A 25339-nucleotide genomic window follows, 5' to 3' on the forward strand; every position below is an offset into this window, starting at 1 on the left:
CTTTGTTTGCTGAGGCTTACACTGAATTTCTAGGTCGGTTGCTGTTTATATTGATTCCATCACACCTCAGTAATGCCTCGCTCACACACAACATTTTATCGCTTGTAATTTGTCTCTAGTAGGCGTTCCTGCTGCTGGATGCCCTAAATATTATCGTAACTGGCCTTAGCTTTAGAAAATCTGATCACAAATGGGTTGTCATTCTAAAATGACAAGGAATCAGTTTTCTTACTATTACAAATGAACAGCCTGGAGGGGAAAGTGTTTGTATATAAATTACATTCGTGCATAATGTATCATCATTATCAAAGCATGAATCAAACTCTGACCATTTTATTCCCCATGCATCATTTTTTTTTATTATGATCAAAATCACATTGTAGCACTCGATCTTACTGACACTTCAGTATCTCAGAAGAGACAGATCACATGAGCCCCAATGCCTTCACTCCTATTAGTAGTTGTTGCATTGCTCATTTACATGGTCATTATCAACTTGTCAAATCACTGGTCTCTACAACATTCCATTGCCAACAGTCATTGTTGTTCGACTGTCATTGACTAAAATGCATGTTTGAGCTGTTTTAACTGAACGCAACTTGCACTGACACATCTTAAAATATGTCAGTGCCATTGTTTTGTCTCAAGATGCACACCAGTAATGTTTTTTTCTAAGGCAAATTTATGAAAGCTACTTAAATGTCCTAATTTATCTATGGCCTACTCCTGGCTTAATCTAATCCTTGTCTGTGAAACCGGGCCTATATGTGTTAGACTGAGAAATCATAACTGTTTCTGTTACATGTGTTTTAATAATTTCTCTGGTGTTCCTAAAGAGGCCAGAAAGACGTTTGGTGACCCTGTAAGTGTTTTCGCCTAGTGTTATACACCGCAAAGTGAGAAATCTGAGGTCAAAGGTTAGGCTTTAAAAGCTATGGGTGGCTGCTGGGTCTGTGCAGGAGCAGACATCTGCAAAGAGGGAAACGGAACAACCAATGTAGGAAGCCACACACCTCTTCTTTCCCTAGTCCTCAAAGCGGTGACTTGCAGCATAGGAGTAGCTGAGTGCATTAGCATCCAGAGCTAGCGGAGGCCTGCGCTGACATGGATAATCCATGCCATCCCAAACAAATACCTCATGCTTCTGATGTTAAAGCCCCCTTGGATTTGGTGCAGTCACAGAATGACAATGCAAAGGTATTGTCCTATCACACTCCAGGCAGGTCTCTTTTTATTTGGGATTCTTCCGTGGTAACTCATAGGAATTTAGCCATGTTATCCTAAATATCTCGGCTGTGTCAAAGAAAAACAAATAAAATGTGTTGTAGACATACTTGATATGAGCAACAACAAAAAAAAAAGGTATTTTCAAATATTTTATCAAAAATATACTGCTAATATATTTTAAAATATATTATCAAAAATATACTGCTAATATATTTTAAAATATATTTTTACTAATATATTTTGAAATATATTAGCAGTATATTTTTGATAAAATATTTGAAAATACCGTTTTTTTTTTTTTGTTGCTCATATCAAGTAAATATATTTGTATTGTCCAAAAATATATTTAAAAAAAAAAAACATTTTGCATTTAACCAAAATGTATTGCCCCTTGAAGTACTTTTTATAATATATTCTGGCATTTAAACAAAATATATTTTAAATCTGAAAATATATATTTGCACTATTTACAACATACATTTGACATATATTTTAAATGTATTTTTGGTTAAGAAATTACTGAATGGGAGCAAATGGAATAGTTCACCAAATAATAAAAAAATTGTATTTATTTATTAACCCTTATATCATTTAAGAATATCCTGGCCACTTTTTTCTTTATAATGTAAGATAATGAGGAATATTCATCAGCTCTATATTCCAAATCTTCTGAAGCCATGTCATAACATATATGAGAGACGTTATTCAGCATGAATAAATGATGACAGAATTTTCATTTCTGGGCAAACTATCCCTTTAAATGAACATATGCACATCTAACATAACCATACTTTGTTTTTAAACAACAGAAGAAACATTTAACAACCCCAGACAATGCACAGCACAGTTGCTGCTCAATGTGATTCCTAAAAGGTGGGGCTCATGTTGGGCTTAATGTGATTTATGGTCAATCACAGAATAAATTAGATCATATGCAATGTGGGACAATCCATTAGCTGATTTTGTCACTGAGGATAAAAGGAATGCCTACACCTCCGTGCAGATATTGTACAATCATGCAGGAAATATGGCCTCACGGGACTTAAAGACGTGGTCACTTTAATAAATATTAATACATAGGTTTGGAGCTCAGCAGGAAATGGGCACTCACTCATATTGAGGATGACATTGTGGATATTCCTAAAATGAAGGCAGTGAATTTTACACTGTGTGGCTTCTGTAAAAGCATGTAAAATTAGAAAATTGCTGTCTATCTATCTGTCTGACTGACGTTCAATCATCTATCTATCTATCTATCTATTTTAGGGATAACTTATGGGTAGTGTTAGGTTTAGGAGTTGGGATAGGGTAGGACTAAATTTTTGGACCAGAATGTTGTTCCAGGATCAGCAAAATATGTTGACCAGGAATGTGTCTAATCAGGATGTGGACTGCAACACACTTCGTGCCTCTGTTTACCACTGTGTCACATCACCTTTCCTTTTAATTACACATTTTAATCATTTGGTAATTGAGGATACTAATTGTTACTCTATTCTCACCTGAAACAAGACAGCTGCTCAACAGTGTTTGGTCATCGTTGTCTGATTACCCTTTTCATGAGGGGCCATACATTTTCAATAAGAGTCAGATCTGGACTGCAGGCAGGCCAGTCAAGCACATCCACTCTATAGTGTATAGTGTCTAAGAAACCACTCTGTTGTAGCATGTGCAGAATGAGGCCTGGCACGTCAATGGTATCTTCACACGTATGCAAGTCACCCATGCCGTTTGCACTGATGCACCCTCATACCATGACAGATGTTTGCTTTGCACCTGTCGCTGATGAAAGTCTGGATGGTCCCTTTCGTCTATGTGACTGAGAATTCGATGTCTGTTTTTTCCAAAAACATGCTGAAACATGGACTCATCTGACCACAGCACACATTTCCACTGTCTTTTGGACCATCTGAGATGAGCTCGGGCCCAGAGAACTCGGCGGTATCTCTGCATTGAACAGATGTATCGCTTTCTCCTTGTGTAACAGAGATTCAAGTTGCATTTCTTGATGCAGCGGCAGACTGTGTTAAGTGACAACATGGACTCAGCCCATGTGGCCATTTTTAACAAAGCAGCATGATGGTTTCTCATGCAGTGCCATCTGAGGGCTCAAAGGTCACGGACATTCAACGGAGGTTTCCTGCCTTGCCCGACATGGACTGAGATTTCTCTGGATTCGCAGAGTCTTTTCACAATATTATGTATGGTAGATGGGGAAAGATCTAAATACTTTGCAAACATAGATTGAGAAATATGATTTTTGAATTGTTTGACAATTTTCTCATGAAATTTGGCACAAAGTGGTGAGCCATGACTCATCTTTGCTTGCAAAACCGAGTCTTTGGTGAATGTTCCTTTTATACCCAAACCTATACCCTCACCTATTACCAATTCTCCTATCTATCTATCTATCTATCTATCTAGAGCAAGGTCATTATCAAAAGCCCCTTGAGGAACTGTGGGTGAGCCACAAGCTCACTGTTTCTGACAAAGGTAATGAAGACCTTCCGAGTTCAGAGGATGTGAGGAGGGGTTGGAGGCGCCTTATGGGAAGGGGATTTGAGGATTACGTTTTCAGAACCTACAGCACACAAAGGAACACACACAAACATTGTCCACAGACCAAGCAATGTCACGTCTGGCATAACACGATTATTTACACTTTATCTTTACGCTTGCCTGTGCACGCAGGCCACATTGGAAATGCTGGTATATAAAAAGGCAATGATTACAAAGACATGGGATTAAAACCACTTTACACACTTTGCACCTGCACAAATCACTGTAAAATCATACTGGCAATTTGAGGACAAAAGGTCTACTTTCCTGTATTATCTACCAGTATTACACAACAAATATGTTTACACCATTAGAGCACATTCCTGCTTTGATCTCGGAAGAAACATCTGGATGGGAAGAAGCACTCACGAGAAACCGCTAATGACATTTTTGAAAGCATTATGATCTAATTTGTTTTAATTCATAGCTCCAGTTGTTTTGTTTGTTTGTACAGCATCTATTCCCATGCTGGACACATGCTCTAGCATCTCAACAGCGTTCAGAGTAAAGAGCGCAAACCACCGAAAGAGACCTGAGCAAAGACCGCTTCATAAATTTAGCTTTCAAAAGACAGGCCGAACACAGTAATGATGCATCTGGTGAGCTTTCTGGCATGCCTTTTTAAAGCCTCAATTACACCGTGATTCTCCCGGCAGATGTTGAAAGAATAGCGGGAAGCCAAGCTATTTGGCTGGGAGAGCAAAGTGTTTAGCAGGTGAAACAGTATCCGTCATGTTACCTTAGACTTTAGGAGGGTGAGAGCATGTCTTTAGTCCTTCAACTCTTATCATGTTTTATATTTTGTAGATACATGAACAAGAACTTCATAGCTTTACATTCTCCATTCACACTTCTAAGGGTTGTCTTGACTTTTATTAATATGAGAATGACTATTTTGCCTCAGAATGACATGGTAGGTTCAGGTGAATTTCACACATTATTCACTTGCACAATAATCCACAAGCGTTCTCTTTATTTACGGACCGGATTGGAAAAGTAATGTGAGAAGAAGTTAAGAGTCACATCGTGTTTTGCTTGGCCAAGTTCACTGGACTTAAATGGAATCAAGGACTTCCTTTTCAGTGCAGGTGACCCTTGTTTCCTAGGACGATGCCTTTCCCAAGCTGCATTAGCTTGTGGTTAAGTATCAAGTGTCACAGTGGCTAATCACACAGCCAGGAATAGGCTTCAACCCACACAGACATCTCAGAGGATTCAGGGGTAATTTTACACCAATAGTGCCATCTAAAGGTCAAAAGGAAGACACATCTATTGCATTTTATTCTGACGCACTTAAAGCACAGGTAATATTATTTCATGGCCCAAAATGACGGACATCTGAACCTGTTATGTAATATTATAATATTTGATCATATTTGAATATTTGATATTATAATATTTTGATCTTTTTTAAAGAGTATATTTTTGAATATATATAAATTAATTATAAATATAATGCAATGTGTAATTCAAAATATGGGTAAAACAACTATGAAAAATCAATATGGAAAATTCCTTCATATTAGCACAGTACATTTGGCCCTTTTTATGGACCTTTATTAGAGCGAGAGAGAGAGATGTAATAATATATGTGATAATATATAAATGTAATAATTACAATTTAATTATTTTATACATGTTGAAATATGTTTTTGTGAGGATGGTACACTCTTTTAATTGGCTCCATGGTGGTTTCATGAAGAACCTTTAACATTCATGGAACACTTCCATTGCACAAAAGGTCCTTAATTTTGGAAAATGGTTCTTTAGATTTTTAAAATGGTTTAAATGGTTTAGATTATTAAAAATGGTTCTTTTAAGAACTGTTCACTGAAAGGTTCTTTGAGGAACCCTAAATGGCTCTTGGCATCACTGCGAAAACCCTCTTTTGGAACCTTTATTACACTTAATTAGCTGGGGAAAAAAGCCAGTTTTCAAGGTTTTATATGTATCATTGTAAAAAAAAAAAATATATATATAATATATATATAAAAAAAAAAATATATATATATATATATATATATATATATATATATATATATATATATATATATAACAATGACCAAAAACCTTCATCTCATTAAGTGTTACAGAAAAAAAAAAATAATAAAAACATGTTGCATGGCTGAAAACAAATCAAAAGAACAGGCATATCTCACATTGTCCTCATCATTTAGTCTTGTTGATCTGCTACATGTATCCTCAGTGGAATCTGATCCATCTGTCAAACACTTTTTAAAGGCATTAGAGTTCGAATCATAAAGGGGTTGACAGAGGGTAAAGGGGTGGAGGGGTTGCCCAGGCCAATGGTGCGTCCCCACCTCTCAGCCTCTGCTATGGGAGAAGCCCAGGACCTGTGTGCTGGAAGCGAAGAATACATGCCTTTCATGCGGACCTCCAGCATCTGTCCTAAAGGAATCCCACCAGCAGTTAATGAAAGGCACCTTTTCCCTAGAGGAGGGAAAAAAAGCTAATTTGAAGAAACTCGACCCTACTTTGCAAATCAGTCAGTAGATATCTGATTGTCACTCCAAGAGCTGGGGTCTAATCCTATTGTTTTTTCTATAGGATTACTTGTGCTGGGTACCTCTCCCCCTTTGGCACTGCACGGGAGAATAGACAGATTAAGGGGATTAGCTTGTATCCTCCTAACTTGTCAAGCTGGGATGTAAGGATCCATTGACTTCACTGTTCTGAATGAGAGAAGTGCCTAAAAAAGAGAGAAATGAAAGCCAGTGAACAAGAAAAATTCCTGAAAGAACAATGTGATTTGTTTGCTTTTGTTCCTTTTAACTTGGCTCAGTTCAAAGAGTCTCACCTAAGAAGCCGCAGTCCCAAGTCGGAAAGATATGTCGCAGGAATAAAGCAAATAAGTAAGAGTCCTTAGCTATGGCTGTCAAAATAACATTTAGCACAAAACAAACAAGTTTACTTGAGAGATTACATTGATTTCGCAGGGATCAGTCGTTGTCACTTTCTTGATGATACTCTTGCTGTGTCCAAAACCTGAACCATGCTGCCTTCGCAGGCAGAATCTGAAGGTAGGAAGGCATTGAGGCCTGTAGGAACCAATTTTTTCAAAATATCCTGTCTAATAAAATGCCTTGATTTGGTGACATTTCTTTATAGATGTACCCTGCGTGTGTGGATTGGCATCTGGTGAAGCAGTTGGGAAAAAATGTAAATTAATAAAAAAAAACTTTACTAACTATTTCTAACAAGAAATAATTAGGCTATAGTTACTTTTGCTTGCCTGAAATGTTGCCAGACTCGCCAGCAAGACTTTTGTACACAGACATGCAAAGAGAATATTAGAATGAAAATCAAAACTTTAGAAAGACACTTGAGACACTTAGGAACTTGAATCCAGCATTTGTTGCAAATGTTCCAGCCTTTTATTAATTTATAAATTCTTTCCTGTATTCTTAATATTTTATATGTATTAATGGATTGTATCCTGCAAGAAAAGATGTGGTTAAACTTCAGTCAGTATACTGAAATTAAATTATTAATATTAATACTCATATACATTTATTAATATAAGTATTAATAAATTCGTTTAAAAGTACTAGTAAATTAATGGAACAGTCTATCTATCTGCTTGCTTGCTTTTTTTTGCATAGGGAAATATGTCATTTCCTGCACCTTTAAATTCAAAGTCAGCTGATTTCTTGATCTCAGCTGGTAAAGAACAACAAAGTCACGCCCTACCGTCTGTTTAGTTCTTGTTAAACGACAGAAAAAATCAACCAATCGTTGCTACGTTTATTTGTCAAACCAGGAAGTGTTCGCTTGAACTGACCAATAGCAGAAGGGGGCGGGCCTTGGGGAGACTTTCGGAGTTTGTGAGAGAGTTGAAAGAAAGAAGAAAGAGACGTAACTGAAGCTAGCTTGCAGGCTAGCTGAATGTCCTGCCGTGTCGCAGATGTGTCGAAAGCCACGGGAAAGGGCGGAATGTGGGGGGTTGGATATATAAAACTGGGAATGGGGTTGTTTGTAAGTAACGCGGTTATTGGACCGGTCGGTTCGGTGTCAGTGGAGGCAGCGTCGACCGAGGTAAAGACACTATTAGCATCATTAGCCTAGCCGGTAGACTGTGGCTGCGTCTCAAAACCTAGCGAGCTGCCTAGTTAGACAGCATCTTAAGTGTGTCAAACGTTATAATGGTGCCTAGAATGCTGTCTAATTAGTTAGCGCATTAGGTTTTTGAAGCACAGCCTGTGTGCTTGTGTCCACAGCGGTGACAGCAAAGATTACTTAGACTTTTGAGTCTGACATGACACAAACATATTTTACAAGGTTCATGATTGATATTTTTCGTCCTTTTCTAAACAAAATGAATCAGTTTTATTAAACACAAAGGTTATGAAGTTGACAACCTAGAGGTCTGATCTGAACAGCTTTAGCTTTGTTCTGTATATGGCTTTTAAAGTTAGCTTGACTAAATGTAGAGGAATACATATTCATTCCTCCTATGATCCATGGACTGTAACAGTGTCAAGTCATTATGACTTTTAGGTGTAAACTGTTTTGGTGTTAAATCTTGTAAAAAAAAAAAAAAAAAAAAAAAAAATCTAGATTGTCTATTAAAATATAAGATGTTATGAGTTTTGGACCCACTGTATTTTAAGTGTTTTTAATATATTAAATGTATACTATATACTAACATTTAAAATAATAATTTGATACAGTGCACTTATTGTTATATTTAGAAAGTACCTGCATGTAATTACAACTGGAACTAATTTCTGTAGTTACATCTATAATTACACCTTAAACCACCCTCAAACCTAACCATAACATGAAACTTGTCCTTAAACTTATACAAACCTGTCCCTAAACAATAGGCACAAAAGTGTTTTGCAATACAACATGAACACCAGAAGTACATTGTACCAAGCAATTTTATATATATATATATAAATATTTTGACTGCAATATTTTATTTCCTTAATCTTAAATTGCCGCCTGTTAAAGAAGGGGCAGAAAGGAAAGCGTTTCAGTTGTTAGTGAATGGCCTTGTCTGCTTTTGAGTAAGTGATAAAATATCATTGTATTAAGTTTTAAAAGTCTTTATTAAAGTCAACAATTTGCAACCAAATTAGATTCCCATTTAGACCAATTCAAAAACGTCCAGAAATATGAATCTGTAAATAGAATACAATTCTAGGACAGTTTGTTCCATTTCAATCTTGCTGAGATTACATGTAAATACACAGCCAGATGAATGATTCATAAAGCTTTGTCTCGTCCCTAATGTTATTCTTTATGAGTGATGGGTAAATAATTAAAAAGGCTTGTCTATTATTACTGCTACTGCTGCTGCAAGGTTGTACAATAGGGGATTTTTCAGGCAGGGCCAGGTTTTATCTGTGTTAGACTTGTGATCATTCTGCAATAAACTAATTGTTTAATGACTGTTCAAATTGTACAGTTGACTGTGATTGACACTTTAATGTTGGCTGTCTGGAAAAAGCACTTATTTAAAAGATTTCGCTGATGGGCTGAGGCTGTTTTGACTGTGTTCTCATTCTGGCCTTGACTGTGAAAGGCATGCGTGTATGAAGATGCTCTTCTCTCTGTTGTGACAGGTGGTAGATCAAGGTCAGGGAATGAAAAAAAGCAGGGAGTGAGCTGTTTGCTCTCCACAGGTGTTATCTCTGAGGGAATGTAGGTGCCTGAAAAATAGGCTGATCTCAGATCTGCTAACATGACAGAAACCACATACTTTATGCCTTGCCTTTGAAATGTTGTTTGCAACTTTTACTTGATTATATTGGATAATGAAAAGCAGTCTTTAAATCACAACATCACAACATTTTTTCACATGAGACCCCCATTTTAAATTACACGGTACTGTTCAAAAGTTGGATTGGTACTTTTTTTTTTTTTTTTTTTTTTTTTTTTAAATTGTGAAAGAAGTCTCTTATGTTCACCAATGCTGCATTTATTTGATCAAAAATACAATAAAAACAGTATTACTGTGAAATATTATTAAAATTTAAAAAACTGTTTTATATTTCAGTGTATTTTAAAATGTAATTTATTCATGTGATGGCAAAGCTGAATTTTAGCAGCCATTACTCTCCAGTCTTCAGTGTCACATGATATTTTCTTTTTCAGGATTCTTTGAATAGAATGTTCAAAAGAACAGCTTTTATTTGAAATAGAAATCTTTTGTATCCTTTGTATTATAAATGTTTTTAGTTGTCGTCCTTGCTCAATAAAAGTATTGATTTCTCCCCCACAAAAAAAAAAAAAAAAACTTACTGAGCCAAAACTTTTGAACAGTTGTGTACATGTCAGGGATGGATACAACACCAAACGTTAAAAGAGGATTAATTTAGCAGACACGTGCATTTTGCACATTTTATATTTTTATTGAAGATGATGAAAACTTATTTTTCCTGTGAAATAACATGCACAGTAGAGCGCAAAAGTGACCTCCCACATTTTCAATGACTTGGTTCCACAATTGTTTTCCCATTCATTTTCTACATAAGGATTAAAAAAAAAAAGTATAAAGATTGAACCATAAATTGGTAGAACAGAAACATGAAGGGATACTTCACCCAAAAATGAAAATTGTCATAATTTACTCACCCTTATTTTGTTCCAAACCTCTATGACTTTGTTTATTCTGCAAAACACAATATATATATATATATATATATATATATATATATATATAATTGAGAAACGTCTGTTTTTGTATCCATGCAATGAAAGTCATTGGTCACCAAAACTGTTTGGTTACCAAATCAAAAGGTACATAACACACACAGTTTCTGACAATCTCATGTTAATCTTGAGTACCTATAGAGTAGTATTGCATCCTTCATATCTCCGGAAAGTCTTTAGTTTTATCATATTTATAAAATATAGATACGCTGTACCAAGTCTTTCCGAAAAAAGCCGAGCTTCTGGAGGTGTGCCTGCCGTGGGCAGAGCTAAAGAGTCACGAGCACGCGCAGCTTTTGCGTAGAGATCGCCTGCAAGCTGCAACATCATTATAAATAAAAAGAGAGAAAAAAAAATGTTTGTGTTGTTTACATTATATGCACTTGCGCGCCTGATTGCCAACAAAACACAGACATTTGATGCAGTTTTACTCACCGCCCACGACCTGCAAATCCAGCGTTGAACTGGGACTTATTTTCAAATCATCTGTCACCAAAATTCCGGGAACAAACAAACATACGTGTACAACTCCGTTGCTGCCCCGGAAAAACAAACTGCATCCACTGTTCCCTTAACACTGGGTTCTTTGGGAAGCTGAAAAAGGTTATCTTTCCCTCACAAACACACTTCTTTGGTGACATTAATGAAAAATCTCTCAGCTTCCGTAACCTGAACGAAGCGCGTTGATGGGCGTGCTCTTGCCCTCGCTCTGGGTGATGTGTGCGCTCGCTTATCAAGGAGAAGTCTCACTACACGGAATTCCGCCCTTTATTACGTGATGCAGGGCCATACTCGAAAAAACTCTCCGAAACGTATCCGAAACCAGAAGGAGTGTATTTGGCACAGAAATACTCCATCATACGTCCAACTCATATGGACGTATGATGAGAATAGCATGAGAATCCAATTCTTTAACAGTGTAAATATGTCAGAATGCATGAAATGCATTTCCCCCCCCAGGGATCTTATATCTGGAATTGGATCTGCATTCAGTGGAAGTCTCTGCATCAATTATGGTCCACTGGTTGAATGCTTCACAAATTATCACTAAAAAAAATTAATGGGATTTTTTTGTGTGTGTGTGTTTAATCTGGAACCTTACTGTTGTTCTCTATGAGACTAGGAATGTGTAATAATTAACTAATTAACCTTCACCTCAGCTGTTTGCTGACAGTTGCCATCTCTTCTATGAACTTTTTGGCACTATGTCCGTCCTTGGCTTGCACAGGTTTGCAGCACTGAATACTCAGACTTTAGCTTTCTGCTGCTTGATATTGTTAATCGTTATCTCAACAGTGTCAATACCGATGGCATTTTTACTGTTTAGTAAAGACTATTGTTCATTTCAGTTTCACTATTATTTATTTCTACTGTAGCACAACACTTGAGACAACTGTCAGGCCAGCAGTTGTCATCAATTTCTTTGTGTATGCAAGAGGGAGTGAGGCACAGACCACTTGTCTGTTCATCCTGTTTACTTGCATTCCCTGGCAGCAGTGCTCGCTGGGTCTAAAATGCCATGAGGGAGGCTGTGTATGTATGCGTGTTTAAATCGAGACTCTCCGGCTAATAAAGGGGGCAGTTCATGTCGCACTGTACCATGTGTGGGTGGTGGGTGGCCCGAGCCCGACCTTCCCTCTGTCTCTCTCTTGGTCTTTGCAGCCCTGTGTGTAACAAAACTGTCTCTGCTGTGTTGATTTTCCTATCAGACGCCTATCATGCCTTTTCTCCTGGGGTTTAGACAGGTAAAACGAGACCACAGGAATCAGCATTTTATTAATTCAATTAGCAAATGTAACTTGATTTGCATTACATATAATATAGCCTGAACTATAGGATTTGCATAGTGATCTGCCTCTCAGTTGTATTTATTTGCTTTTTATTATCATCTGTATGTAAAGACAGCCTGATGTCACTGTGTTGGGGACATTTATTTACTTACAACAGTGACATCAGGCTGTCTTTAAATACAGGTGATAATAAAAAACATTTTAATACAATTGAGAGGCAGATCACTATGCAAGATATGTCCAAAAGAATCAAGAACTATAACATAATTTATTCTTTTGGTCCTATTTTGCATTTAAATTATTTTTTGTTTTGTTTTATTCTTCATGTGCCATTAAAAAAGTTTTTGGTGCACAAAGCTCTCCTGCTATTTGTGCTGATTATATGCTTATATTTTCTTTTTGGTTTTGCAGAACCGGCTGGTTTGTATAGGAGTAAACAACCAGAGCTACTTCTGTGATTCGGGCCACTGCTGTGGAGAATCTCAGTGTTGCAGTTATTACTACGAGGTGTGGTGTAAGTATCTGAGTCCCTGCTTCCTACACATGCTGTAAGATCAGGTCAGTTCGCTATAGTGTCTGAAACGTCCTCCAGTTGTATTTAGTTACTTCAGGTCTGTATTGGTTTGTATATAACACACTTATGGGCCTGGATGTGGTCGCAATTCCATTGCGAGGTCACGTAGAGTAACGTGAAACAATATATATATAATCAGCTTCAGGCAGATACTTAAAAAACAATGGCATTAAAACAATCACCATGTATAAGAATGAATAAATAAATAGTACTTTGAAATGATTCAGCATTGAAATACAATTGTAATAGCATTTAGGGGTGTAACATGCCACCTGCATTTGTTCTCAAGTTGTTTGCAGTAAGCAGCCCTAGCTTATGATGCCAGCAATGGGTTGGACAAGAGGCTACATGCCATGGGAAAAGACATCCAAATCGTGGCTCATGTTTGACACTGTAATTGTTTTGTTACCGTAAATAGTAAAGATATTTAGGTGTTCAATCACGCAGCTTACTGGAACCACAGATTTGCAGTAATTTTAAGCACAAATGTAATTGACCTTAGAGTACAATGGATATGCCAGCTTTTTTTTGTCCTAAAGAAATCTTTTTAAGCATCTTTCTCAGTTTTTAATTATGGGTCTGATTTTGTGTCATTGGCTGCCCCTGATCTAGTTGTTGTTCTGCCCAGTTCACGCCCGTTGGCAGTGTTCCTGTGTTATCAAATTACCCCTCTCCCTCTGGTGTACCATCTATTTTAATAACTGAGGACTAACCTCATCTCCACGGTAATTGCAGCACATCGTCTGCTGAGTCAAAGGGCTGCACTTTGGGTTTTGTACATCATGCCAAATACATGCGACCCGGACAGACACAAATCCAGTGTAACCTGATCAGACCAAATCCTGTAAACAGCTGCCTTAAATTTCTCTATTAGGACAAGCAGACCCCCCCCCCCTCGTCTGCCAGGAAAGGTCTCTGCTTTATTTGGGGCAAATTTTTACACACTTGGATTTCACATGACATTGACCTGCAATGGCTCTTACCGTTGGCTGATGAGCGTCCCACCCTAATGTCCAGTACATTCTTCTCCTGGGTTCTGGTGCCAGATTGTTAGGTTGTTTTGGGAGAAATAAGAATTTTTTTGTACCACTATGGTAGTATTTTATACAACCCGAATTCCGGAAAAGTTAGGACGTTTTTTAAATTTGAATAAAATGAAAACTAAAAGACTTTCAAATCACATGAGCCAATATTTTATTCACAATAGAACATAGATAACATAACTAATGTTTAAAAGAAGACATTTTACACTTTTATCCATTAAATGAGCTCATTTCAAATTTGATGCCTGCTACAGGTCTCAAAAAAGTTGGCACGGGGGCAACAAATGGCTGAAAAAGCAAGAAATTTTGAAAAGATTCAGCTGGGAGAACATCTAGCAACTAATTAAGTTAATTGATATCAGGTCTGTAACATGATTAGCTATAAAAGGGATGTCTTAGAGAGGCAGAATCTCTCAGAAGTAAAGATGGGCAGAGGCTCTCCAATCTGTGAAAGAGTGCATAAAAAGATTGTGGAAAACAATGTTCCTCAACGTCAAATTGCAAAGGCTTTGCAAATCTCATCATCTACAGTGCATAACATCATCAAAAGATACAGAGAAACTGGAGAAATCTCTGTGCGTAAGGGACAAGGCCGAAGACCTTTATTGGATGCCCGTGGTCTTCGGGCCCTCAGATGACACTGCATCACTCATCGGCATGATTGTCAATACTTCCAGAAACCATTGTCTGTAAACACAGTCTGCCGTGCCATCTGCAGATGCCAACTAAAGCTCTATCATGCAAAAAGGAAGCCAAATGTGAACATGGTCCAGAAGCGCCGTCATGTCCTGTGGGCCAAGGCTCATTTAAAATGGACTGTTTCAAAGTGGAAAAGTGTTATATGGTCAGACGAGTCCAAATTTGACATTCTTGTTGGAAATCACGGACACCGTTTCCTCCAGGCTAAAGAGGAGGGAGACCTTTCAGCGTGTTATCAGCGTTCAGTTCAAAAGCCAGCATCTCTGATGGTATGGGGGTGCATAAGTGCATACGGTATGGGCAGCTTGCATGTTTTGGAAGGCACTATGAGTGCTGAAAGGTATATAAAGGTTTCCAGATGACATCTATTTCAGGGAAGGCCTTGTGTATTTAAGTAGGACAATGCAAAACCACATACTGCAGCTTTTACAACAGCATGGCTTCGTCGTAGAAGAGTCCAGGTGCTGAATTGGCCTGCCTGCAGTCCAGATCTTTCACATATAGAGAACATTTGACGCATCATTAAATGAAAAATGAATCAAAGATGACCACAAACTCTTCAGCAGCTGGAAACCTGTATCAGGCAAGAATGGGACCAAATTCCAACACCAAAACTCCAGAAACTCATAACCTTGATGCCCAGACGTCTTCAAACTGTTTTGAAAAGAAGAGGAGATGCTACACCATGGTAAACATGCCCCCGTCCCAACTATTTTGAGACCTATAGCAGGCATCAAATTTGAAATGAGCTCATTTTGTGCATAAAATTGTAAAATTTCTCCATTTAAACATTTATGTTATATATGTTCTATTGTAAATGAAATATTGGCTCATGTGATTTGAAAGTTTTTTTTTTTTTTTTTTTTAGTTTTCATTTTATTCAAATTTAAAAAACATCCCAACTATTCCAGGAATTCGGGTTGTAGATTTTATAAACTTTTATTTAGCAAAGATGCTTAAAATTGATCAAAATTGACTTTCTATTCATCAAATAATCCTGAAAAAAAAAAAAAAAAAAAAAAAAAAAGTATTATGATTTCCACAAAAATATTAAAATTTCAACATTGATAATAATAACAAATGTTTCTTGAGAACCATCAGCACATTAAAATGATTTCTGGAGGATCATGTGACTGAAGGCTGGAGTAATGATGCTGAAAATACAGCTTTGCCATCACAGGAATAAATTACATTTTAAAATATATTAAGTAGAAAACAGTTTATTTAAATTGTAATAATATCTACAGTAGTACTGTTTTTATTGTATTTTTGATTAAATAAATGTAGTCTTGGTGAGCATAAGAGACAAAAACATTAAAAAAAAATAGTACTGACCCCACATTTTTCAGTGATGTGCATACAGCTTGGAGCCAATCAAAATGTCGGACTAAAAAATTTCACTGCGGGTGGTGTCACCAGACAAGCTGCATTCAAAAAAAAAAAAAAAACCAAGCAACTAATAAAATGTCTTGTCAGGCAGCACTGTTGACAACAACTCAAATTAACATGGAAGAGTTGTGATTTATTGTGTGTAGTGCTTGGTTCGAACATGATGGTCTCTTCACTCATTAACAGTACTGTATTATGTGTGTGTTCTTTCATCAGGGTTTTGGTTGGTCCTTACGCTCATCACCATGCTGGGCAGCTGCTGTGTGTGCCACCACCGTCGAGCCAAACACAGACTACAGCAACAGCAGCGGCAGCACGAGATCAACCTCATTGCTTACAGAGAAGCCCATAACTACACCTCTCTACCCTTCTACTTCAGTCAGTACCCACTTCATTCCCCTGTCATTCTTACTCTAATCAATATAATACAATATGAATTTAAAAATAAATAAAACTGTAAAATAAACAGATTTAAACTTTAGATAGCAACTTATTGCTTCTGTAATCCTATTATAGTATTTTTCATGAAGAAAAAAAAAAACATGAATAAAAAGGAATTAAACACTGTAATCAACAGTCCACTGGTAAGACGATGCGCACTATGAATCCTATTTTCTCAAATAAAGACCATGCAACACTTATTTTACATATAGTGACCAACTGGATATAGCGCAGCATAGTTTAAAATCAATTTAAAGTTGCTTGTCCTATCTGCATCTAATTCCAATGTTGCTAGTTGCTAGGTTGGGCACGCTCACTTTTTACATTCATTTCTTTCATTCACAATCACGCGTATAAGTTGGAAAAAATTGAAGGTTTGCTGTCCAGTGATAACCATAATAGCGTAGAATTAAAGGGTTAGTTCACCCAAAAATTAAATTTCTGTCATTAATTACTCACCCTCATGTCGTTCCACACCTGTAAGACCTTCGTTCAACTTCGGAACACAGATTAAAATATTTTTGATGAAATCAGAGAGGTTTTTTATCTCTAATAGAAAGCAACGAAATTACCTTTATTCAAGGTCCAGAAAAGTAGAAAAACATTGTTAAAATAGTCAACGTGACTACAGTGGTTCAGCCTTAATATTATGAAGCGACAATACTTGTGCGCAAAAACAAAACAAAAATAACGACTTTATTCAACAAATTCATCTCTCCCCTGTCATTCTCATACGCTATTTACGTTGCAGAGCTTCCAGGTTCTATGTCCGAACGCCGGCTCAGTATTGTACTTCAGTATTACATTTGGGCGTAAACACAAGCTCTGCAGCGTAAATAGCATATGAGAATGACAGGGGAGAGACGAATTTGTTAAATAAAGTCATTATTTTTGTTTTGTTTTTGCGCACAAGTATTCTTGTCGCTTCATAATATTAAGGTTGAACCACTGTAGTCACGTTGACTATTTTAACAATGTTTTTACTACTTTTCTGGACCTTGAATTATGGTAATTTTGTTGCTTTCAATGGAGGATAAAAAACCTCTCTGATTTCATCAAAAATATCTTAATTTGTGTTCAGAAGATGAACGAAGGTCTTACGGTTGTGGAATGACATGAGGGTGAGTAATTAATGACAGAAATTTCATTTTTGGGTGAACTAACCCTTTTAATTTGAATCTGAACCGAGAAAGTAATCTGGTTATTATAGAATTAGTAGATCTATTCACTGAAAGAAATGTGTGCTTTAGGGGTCAGTCAACAAATGCTGCCAAAATCATCTTCTCTTCCTCTTCTCCAGGGTTCCTGCCTGGCTACCTCTTACCCGCATATGAGGAAGTCGAGAACAGACCTCCTACGCCCCCGCCTCCATACAGTGCCTCCCAGCCAGCCCAGTCCACCAGCACGGACCCCCTGTGCTCTGAACAACCAGATGAGCTCTGTCCTCCATTGCAGTCCAGCCCCGCCACCCCATCTGCAACTGACATCTGTTCCCCGGGACCCTGCGTAGAGCAGGCACATTCTGCCACCACACACCACCCTGCCAGAAATGCCCACAAACCACAGTACCTCAGCCTAGAGGACGACGGGCAGCTCCAGCAGGTGGCGTGCGCTAACTCACACAGCCCAATCAAACAAGGCAGCTCCAGTGAGGACCTGACCGAACCCGGAGAAGACTGTTCTCCCGAAAGCAAAGACAAGACTCCAGGGCGTCACCGGCGCTTTACGGGCGACTCTGGGATTGAGGTATGCGTGTGCAGCCAGGGGCCTGGAGACGGAGAGGAAGAGGAGGAGATGAAAGAGCTTGTGGGGCTTATGGATGGAAGGGAGCTCGAGGAGCAGGACTTCTGTGATAGTTGCAATCCCCGTGGCAGCAGCCCTCCTCTGGGTCCCGGTGATGAGGAGCAGGGCCTGGCTGACTCAGACGTGCCTCTGGAGCATCAGCGACCTCCAGTCTGCCTCCATCTGCACACTATCAATGAACAGGACGGTCCACATCACGGCAACAACACGGACCCCCAGAGTTGAGCACAACCAGTTCCAGCAGAGACTTCCTTTAGACTGCTGTCTCCCTTTACTTTCTTGAGATACATCAGTTTGTACTGTCAGCTATGTCACTTTGTGTGTGTGTGTGCAAGTGAGAGAGTTTTAAAAGGGGCGTTAATGTGCGAGTCCTCACGGTTTTATGGATTAATAAGGTAATCTATTAAAGACGTTAATGGGTCTGTTGCCTCACAGAGAGGTCACGATCAAAGCCACAGGGGAAATTCTCCAGTTTATAGCCTTATCGAGCTCTGGGTGACATGCCTGTAGATTAAAGGCTTTTTGTTGGCATTTTGGAGGCTGATTGCCTCCTGATATGAAGCTGGCACTCAATGTCGGGGAATATTGATTTGTGCTGGTTTTTGCTCCTGAATTCTTACTTTTAATATTCTTTTAAAATATTTAAAGGGATGGGTTACCTAAAAATGAAAGTTCACTCAACTTGAAACAAATGTTTTTAATGACACCTTGAGAGATTTCACTTGCTCTTTTGGAAGTCCATTCCACCAAAGCTGTGACGCTTCAAAAAGTTCATAAAAAAATTGTAAATTAAATCCATATGCACATACATAGAGCACATCAAATATGGTAAACAGAAGCTGAAACGTACTTCCTTGATATGTGACAACCGATCAAGCTTCAGCAAGACCCAATGAGGTTTCTTATGTGTCAAGCAAGTACGCTTGAATTTCTGGTACTGTATGTTCGTTGATCAGTGTTTATATCTGAATAAAAGCCTAAATTAAATCTGTTTATCATATAAAGTGTTTGTTTCTCTTCAGAAGACTTAAATTAACCGCTCGATTCATATGGATTTATTTTACGATCTCTTTATGAAGCTAAAAATAAGCATCTAAGTTTAGGTGGAGTGGAGGTGGAGATATTTTTCAGATTTCATTAAACATATCTTAATTTGTGTTTTAAAGGAAAACGAATGTTTTCTGGGTTTGGACAGACATGGTTAACTAATTGATAACATTTTTTTCATGTTTGGGTGAACTATTCTTTTAAGATTATATTGTGCACAAAAAATGGAAAAGACAGCCACAGAGCAGTCTACTAACACTTCAAAGCTTTAATATTTAGTTATTTTTTGTCTATATTACGTGTCCTTTTTAAAAAAAAAAAAAAAAAAAAAAAATTGTTTTTATCTGGAGTATCTGCATGATGCTATTCAGAAAAATGAAGGAAAATTCTAATTTTTTTTTGTTGTCTTTTTGTATCAATAAGTGAACATGCTCCCTACCTAGCAGGGTATGGCTGGCATTTTGTTTCATCATTGTATTACACATTCAATATTTTGCATGATTATTTGCAGAAACAAAAATAGATCCACAAGCATAAACTGAATACATCCACATACTAGTAATACATTGTTCATTATGCAAAGACTCATCAAATGAAGGCTGAAAATACCTTTGTATATAGATCGAACCCAGCTTGTACATTTACAATAGGTGCCTTTGTTGATTCGAGTAGTTTTCATATGCCTTAAAGAGAACGGTATGCGTGTGTCAGAATTTCTACATAAAATAATTAAGGGCCAGTATGAGTGAACGTTTTGGTCAATGGTAATTACTTGTTTGAAAGTATCACTTGATAAGCCTTCCATATCATTTAAATATGTTTGTTTTTTGCCTTAATTTTATTTCTGTACTCTCCAATAGTACTTTTAAATTGTTTTTGTATCTTAACACTGTAAGAGAACTCTCGCACCACTAACAGTAACTTATGTATAGGCCTTATTACGTAAAATAATCTTTTAATGTGCGTTTTATTGTAGCAGATCAGGTAAGGTTACTGTCATGCTAGTGTAGCACTTATGTCGGGTTCATGATGAGATTGAGATTTGTTTTTCTGTGGCGGTGAGACTGTCTAAAGCTGCTCCACTGCATTCCCTAGACTGTGTGTGTGTGTGAGAGAGAGAGAGAGAGAGAGAGAGAGAGTGTCATAGTGGATTCCTTTAAGTAGGATCGTTCTTCAGGCCACTGTGTTTGCTTGACCTTTGGTTTGGATTAGCAGTTAGTCATCCTTTAATAGAGTCTTAGCTTGGGCACAGATGGCTTTTCGGCCCTGTTGATCTCCAGATCAGAGTGTTCCTGTGTAAATGGAGGCTAATTTTCTTTCAAACGTGATGTGGCTGGTAAATTAGGTTCCTAGTGTGTTAGCTGGAAAAACTGGTTTTGGGAGGCAGATTCCAACACAGACATGATGCCTTCGAAAACATTTGTGTAGCAGTGCTGTTTGAGCGAATCCAAATATTGAGCATTCTGAACTATTTAGACCAGTTATATCATTATAGTTATAGCATTTATCAAAATATTTGACCGTTTAAGGGAAACCTTGAAGTTATGAAGTCAGTTCAGTGAGGAGTTTAAATCATCTGTCGCGGCAATGATGCTCATGTTGTTCTTTCTGTAGCTCTAGTCTCCATTGTTTTCTCTCGTCCTTTGATGTTTGAGACCAAAGGTATTGATTAAAAGCGGAAAGCTGAGTTACTATGTTGGGTAGCTCACTGTGAATGAGATGTTTTCATTTTGCCTAAATAAGTTGTCATTGCACTGTTTTGACACTGAGCGGTGAGTGTGTGAGTGCTTGAAGGTGACGAAGGCTTTGCAAGCCAATTGCTTTTTTTTTTTTTTTTTTTCTTAAGCTTTGATTCAAGCCTGGTACTACGTTTTAGTTTTGTATCTGTAGTCACTTTCTTTTTATATAAAATTGTATTTTCTGCGTTTTATAAGAAGACTCAACCAAATTATAGAGTATCAAAGAATGTTCCATATGAATAAAAAAAAAGCTGTTAAAGCCAATTAATGTCTGTGAGTGATTCAGTTATTCGGATAACTTTTTTTTTTAGTGGCCTTGGTTCCAGAAGTATTTTTACCATTCATTTGTCCCATACGAATATTATAAAAGTCTCTGTTAAAGAGTTATAAACCATGAACCAAGCCAGCCAGCTACAAGGTGAATCACAACATTACAAACTTTGATTTGATGCAAAGAGTATTTGAAAATTGGACAAAAAGACAAAAGGTACAAGACTCGCTATTTCACTTTAATGAGGGAAAGAATAAACAACGTAATTAAACTAAAAATGGTGGATAAATATAAAATGTTGATGTTTATAGAAACAATGTATATATATGTTATATATACGATAATGTAGATTGATGGCTTGAACGAAAAACATACAGTATACCATTGATTAAAAACCTCATAACTCACAGTAGGTCTGTCTTTAAAGGTTTATAAGTGTGTTAAAAATCAATTCCCCTGTGGAGAAAATTAATTGGATTTTTACTTTCCAGAACCCATCATCTGCACTTTATTTAATTACTGTTGAAGATGGATTCATATTGCTTTTTAGTCATGTTTGATTTGTGATATTTGATAGTAGCCTTCATAAAAAATATTTACAAATATCGCAGAGTAGTAAAAAACATACATTTATTTAGCAGTGCTGCATTAGTGGGATTTTTTCCCAGTCTGCTCTTAGTTTAGCAATGACCTTGTATTTCTCAGGTTGAAGAACCACACCAAACTTGCCCTGGAGGTTGGGCAGAGGCTGACCAGCGGGCATCTCTAGGGTGAACCTTTGCAAAATCCATGACAGGAAGAGGAAGAGTTCCATCTTTGCCAGGGCCTCACCGAGACAAACACGTACCCCTGCGCCAAATGGCAGGTAGCTGGCGGATGGGCAGCACAAACCATCACCCTCCTCGTTCAGAAATCGTCCTGTCAGAAGATGCAGAAGATTTTGGTAACTTTCAAAGACATACACGACTTTTAGTTGTCATTGCAGATTCTCACCTGGGTCAAACAGCTCAGGATTCTTCCATTCCTTCTCATCATGATGTAAAGACCACAGATTAATAATGACTCGGGTCCCTTTCTGCACAGTGTATTCTCCCACACTGTACATGAGAAAAGAGAAGACATCAGGACTCTACAGTATGTGATGACGATACTCCAGTCTTCAGTGTCACATGATCCTTTAGAAATCATTCTAATACGCTTATTTGGTGCTCAAGAAACATTATTATCAATGTTGGAAAATGTAATACTTAATTTCTCAGGGTTCTTTTTAACTTTTTATTAATCAAAAGTTTTATTTGATATAGAAATATTTTGTAACATGGCTTTACTGTCACTTTTGATCAATTTAATGCATCCTTGCTGAATAAAAGTATTATTATTAAATCTTATTGTTAATACCTGGAGTCTTGGAGTGCCACATGAGGGATGAGGAGCGGGGAGACGGGTCGGATCCTCAGGACTTCTCTTATAGTGGCCTCTAGATAAGGCAAATTCCCTCTATCACTGAGCTGAGGTTGTCTGTCTTTTCCAATCTTATTGTCTAGCTCCTCCTGAATCTTTCTCTGCACCTAATGTTAAATGCAATGTTTCATTTCAAGAAAATATTAACTGATTCAGTACAAGCCAGCTCAGCTGTGCCTGTGAGCAGCTTTATCTACCTGTGGATTATGGACGAGGTAAGCTATTGACCATTTCAGTACAGTGGTCGTGGTTTCCACCCCTGCCCCGAAGATGTCCCCCACAGTCATGAGCAGATGGTCTTCAGTTAAACCAACATCATGAGTGCTGGTGTTGTTATTCTCTGAACTGCGTTTTGCCCTCAGAAGTGCATCCAAGAGGTCCCGCTGGACGTTATCACTGTAATCCACCTGTAGAGGGAGACAAATCTCAGAGAATTGAGCGAGACTTTCTCTCTAAATAGACTCGAATGAAAACTTCTGTTTGTTGAGTCTAACTACAAACACGAGTAGTTGACATATAGTTGATATATTCATGCAGCTATCAAGATCTAATGTTAGTTACAGACTACACAGAATATTTGCTTTTCTTCTGTACTTTTTGTTTACCTTGTGTTCCTCATATTTCTTTTGAAGCAGTTTGTCTCTGATGGAAACACACTGTCTTAAGATTCTGAGGTCTTTATTTGGGAATATCTTGGAGGAAGGAATACATAGTTACGTATTAGAATTCAAAACGTAAGACAAAATGATTTTTAATAAGTCTCAGTTAACAAATCAGAACTAGGACATCTTAGTGTCGTAACTGGCATCGATGGTTCCATGAAGATCCTTTAACACCCTTGGAATCTTCCCATTCCACAAAAGGTTCTTTATAGTGGAAAGAGGTTCTTTATATTATTAAAATGTTATTTACACTAAGAAAAACATTGTTCTTTTTAGAAGTGTTGCTTGGTGAACCTAAAATGGTTTTCAGTGGCATTGCTGTGAAATCGGCCATCACAAAAAGTATTCTCGTCACTTATAATATTAAGGTAGAACCACTATACTCACATGAACTGTTTTAAATATGTCTTTAGTAGCTTTCTGGATCTTGAGAAGTTCGTGACATTGCTGGCAATAGAGGCCTCACTGAGCCATTGGATTTCATCAAAAATATCTTAATTTGTGTTCAGAAGATGAACGAAGGTCTTACGGGTGTGGAACGACATGAGGGTGAGTAATTAATGACAGAATTTTCATTTTTGGGTGAACTAACCCTTTAAATTGTAATAATACTTCATATTAGTACTGTTTTACTGCATTTTTGATCAAATAAATGCAGCCTTGGTGAGTATAAAACTTCTTTCAAAAACCTTACCGACCCCAAAATTTTGAACCGTAGTGTAAATTGATCATTCTTTTAGCTATAAGACACATATTGAGTTAAATCTCACCTGCAGCCATGCGAAAATATCCACCAAGCTGTCCTTAGCGACTGTATCCACGATGCCTTGGCTGTACTGGAGCATGGACTCAAACTCAGCATCTCCACGTTTGTATGAGGAGTTGAAACACAAAGCACACACCACGTTTGTGACGGCACGCGTCAGCTCTGGTGCCAGATCCACAGTGCTGTTCTGGGTTTCAGTCAACACATCACACATAGAGTTCGCCTCCCTGCAAACTTTAGGTAAAAAAGAAGAATTGTGTAGCAGGTTCTGTACAATCTACATATTTTATACCTTCTTTAAATATTTGCATATGTTGGCTGCTGTGTAGCTGCAGTGATACTCACTTATCTTCTCAATAGAAACTGAACCTTCACCAAACATGCAAAGAGCTCCATGCACCATTTTCCGATGGAACTTCCATGTGGAACTGTAGTCAGCAAATGCTATATCTTTCCCATCTCGAGTTAACAAGTCTGTTGTAACCTTGAAGACAATTATATAAAGCCTAATTTTAAAAACACATCTTATTAGTGAAATTTAGTTCTGGTCAAAGTGATGCAGGTTACTTACAGTTCGTGGCCTTCCTGCAAATATTTTTCCTTTTTTGATCAGGACCTCTTTTGCATGATGGTGGTTGTTCACGATAAGGATTTTGTGGGAGCCCATCATGAGGGAATAAAGATTTCCATATTTCTTCTGCAGTTGTTGAAAGAAGATGTGTGGAGGACGGTCGCTTACTAGGCTGAGGAGACTCCCAATGATGGGCAATGAGGGGAGGCTTGGAGGAGATCTGTCACCTGGCACAAATCCATTCATCTTCCTTTTGAGATACAGCGTAGCCAGAGTTACTGCAGACAACAGACATGAACAGAGAAGCCATGGCAGGATGAGTGGTTCAGACATTGTCAGCTACATTCAACCAAGTGTCCACCAGCTCTTAAAAAACCCAGCTCCAAACAGCACTGCCCATATGAGCAAGCTGACGGGAGACTTTTATGCAAAATCTTCAATGCCACCTCCTTGACCCTGAAATAGTTTAGCTTCAACTATCTAAGTGTCATCGGGGCTGTTTTCAACAAAGCTGTTGATTGGTTCCTCATATTCAAAGATGCATAAAAGTGCACATGTGAGCACAGCTGATATTTTACTCTTTAATGGGTTATTATTTTCCTACAATTTAACCTTT

At 37.7% G+C, this 25339-nt stretch overlaps 2 protein-coding genes across 4 annotated transcripts; one reads left to right on the top strand and one right to left on the bottom strand.

Annotated features, from left to right (window-relative positions):
- Positions 1-7620: 7620 nt before the first annotated feature.
- Positions 7621-21256, top strand: wbp1la (WW domain binding protein 1-like a). 2 transcript variants are annotated; one of them, XM_051917176.1, is made up of 4 exons: positions 7621-7842; positions 12669-12771; positions 16179-16340; positions 17704-21256. In XM_051917176.1, the coding sequence occupies exons 1-4, from the start codon at positions 7693-7695 to the stop codon at positions 18429-18431; spliced, it is 1143 nt and encodes a 380-aa protein (XP_051773136.1). In that variant the 5' UTR covers positions 7621-7692; the 3' UTR covers positions 18432-21256. The 2 variants fall into 2 exon arrangements, with proteins under 2 accessions (XP_051773136.1, XP_051773137.1); XM_051917177.1 differs by lacking the exon at positions 7621-7842 and adding an exon at positions 11515-12212.
- LOC127525002 (steroid 17-alpha-hydroxylase/17,20 lyase) lies at positions 19905-25093 on the bottom strand. 2 transcript variants are annotated; one of them, XM_051917173.1, is made up of 8 exons: positions 24724-25093; positions 24498-24636; positions 24157-24386; positions 23330-23416; positions 22922-23131; positions 22662-22831; positions 22257-22360; positions 19905-22181 (listed from the first exon to the last, which is right to left on the bottom strand). In XM_051917173.1, exons 1-8 carry the CDS (start codon positions 25054-25056, stop codon positions 21898-21900), a joined length of 1557 nt encoding a protein of 518 aa, XP_051773133.1. In that variant the 5' UTR covers positions 25057-25093; the 3' UTR covers positions 19905-21897. The 2 variants fall into 2 exon arrangements, with proteins under 2 accessions (XP_051773133.1, XP_051773134.1); XM_051917174.1 differs by having other exon boundaries at positions 22039-22360.
- Positions 25094-25339: the final 246 nt, after the last annotated feature.

Source organism: Ctenopharyngodon idella, chromosome 13, assembly GCF_019924925.1.
Source record: "Ctenopharyngodon idella isolate HZGC_01 chromosome 13, HZGC01, whole genome shotgun sequence".
Taxonomy (NCBI): Eukaryota; Metazoa; Chordata; class Actinopteri; order Cypriniformes; family Xenocyprididae; genus Ctenopharyngodon; species Ctenopharyngodon idella.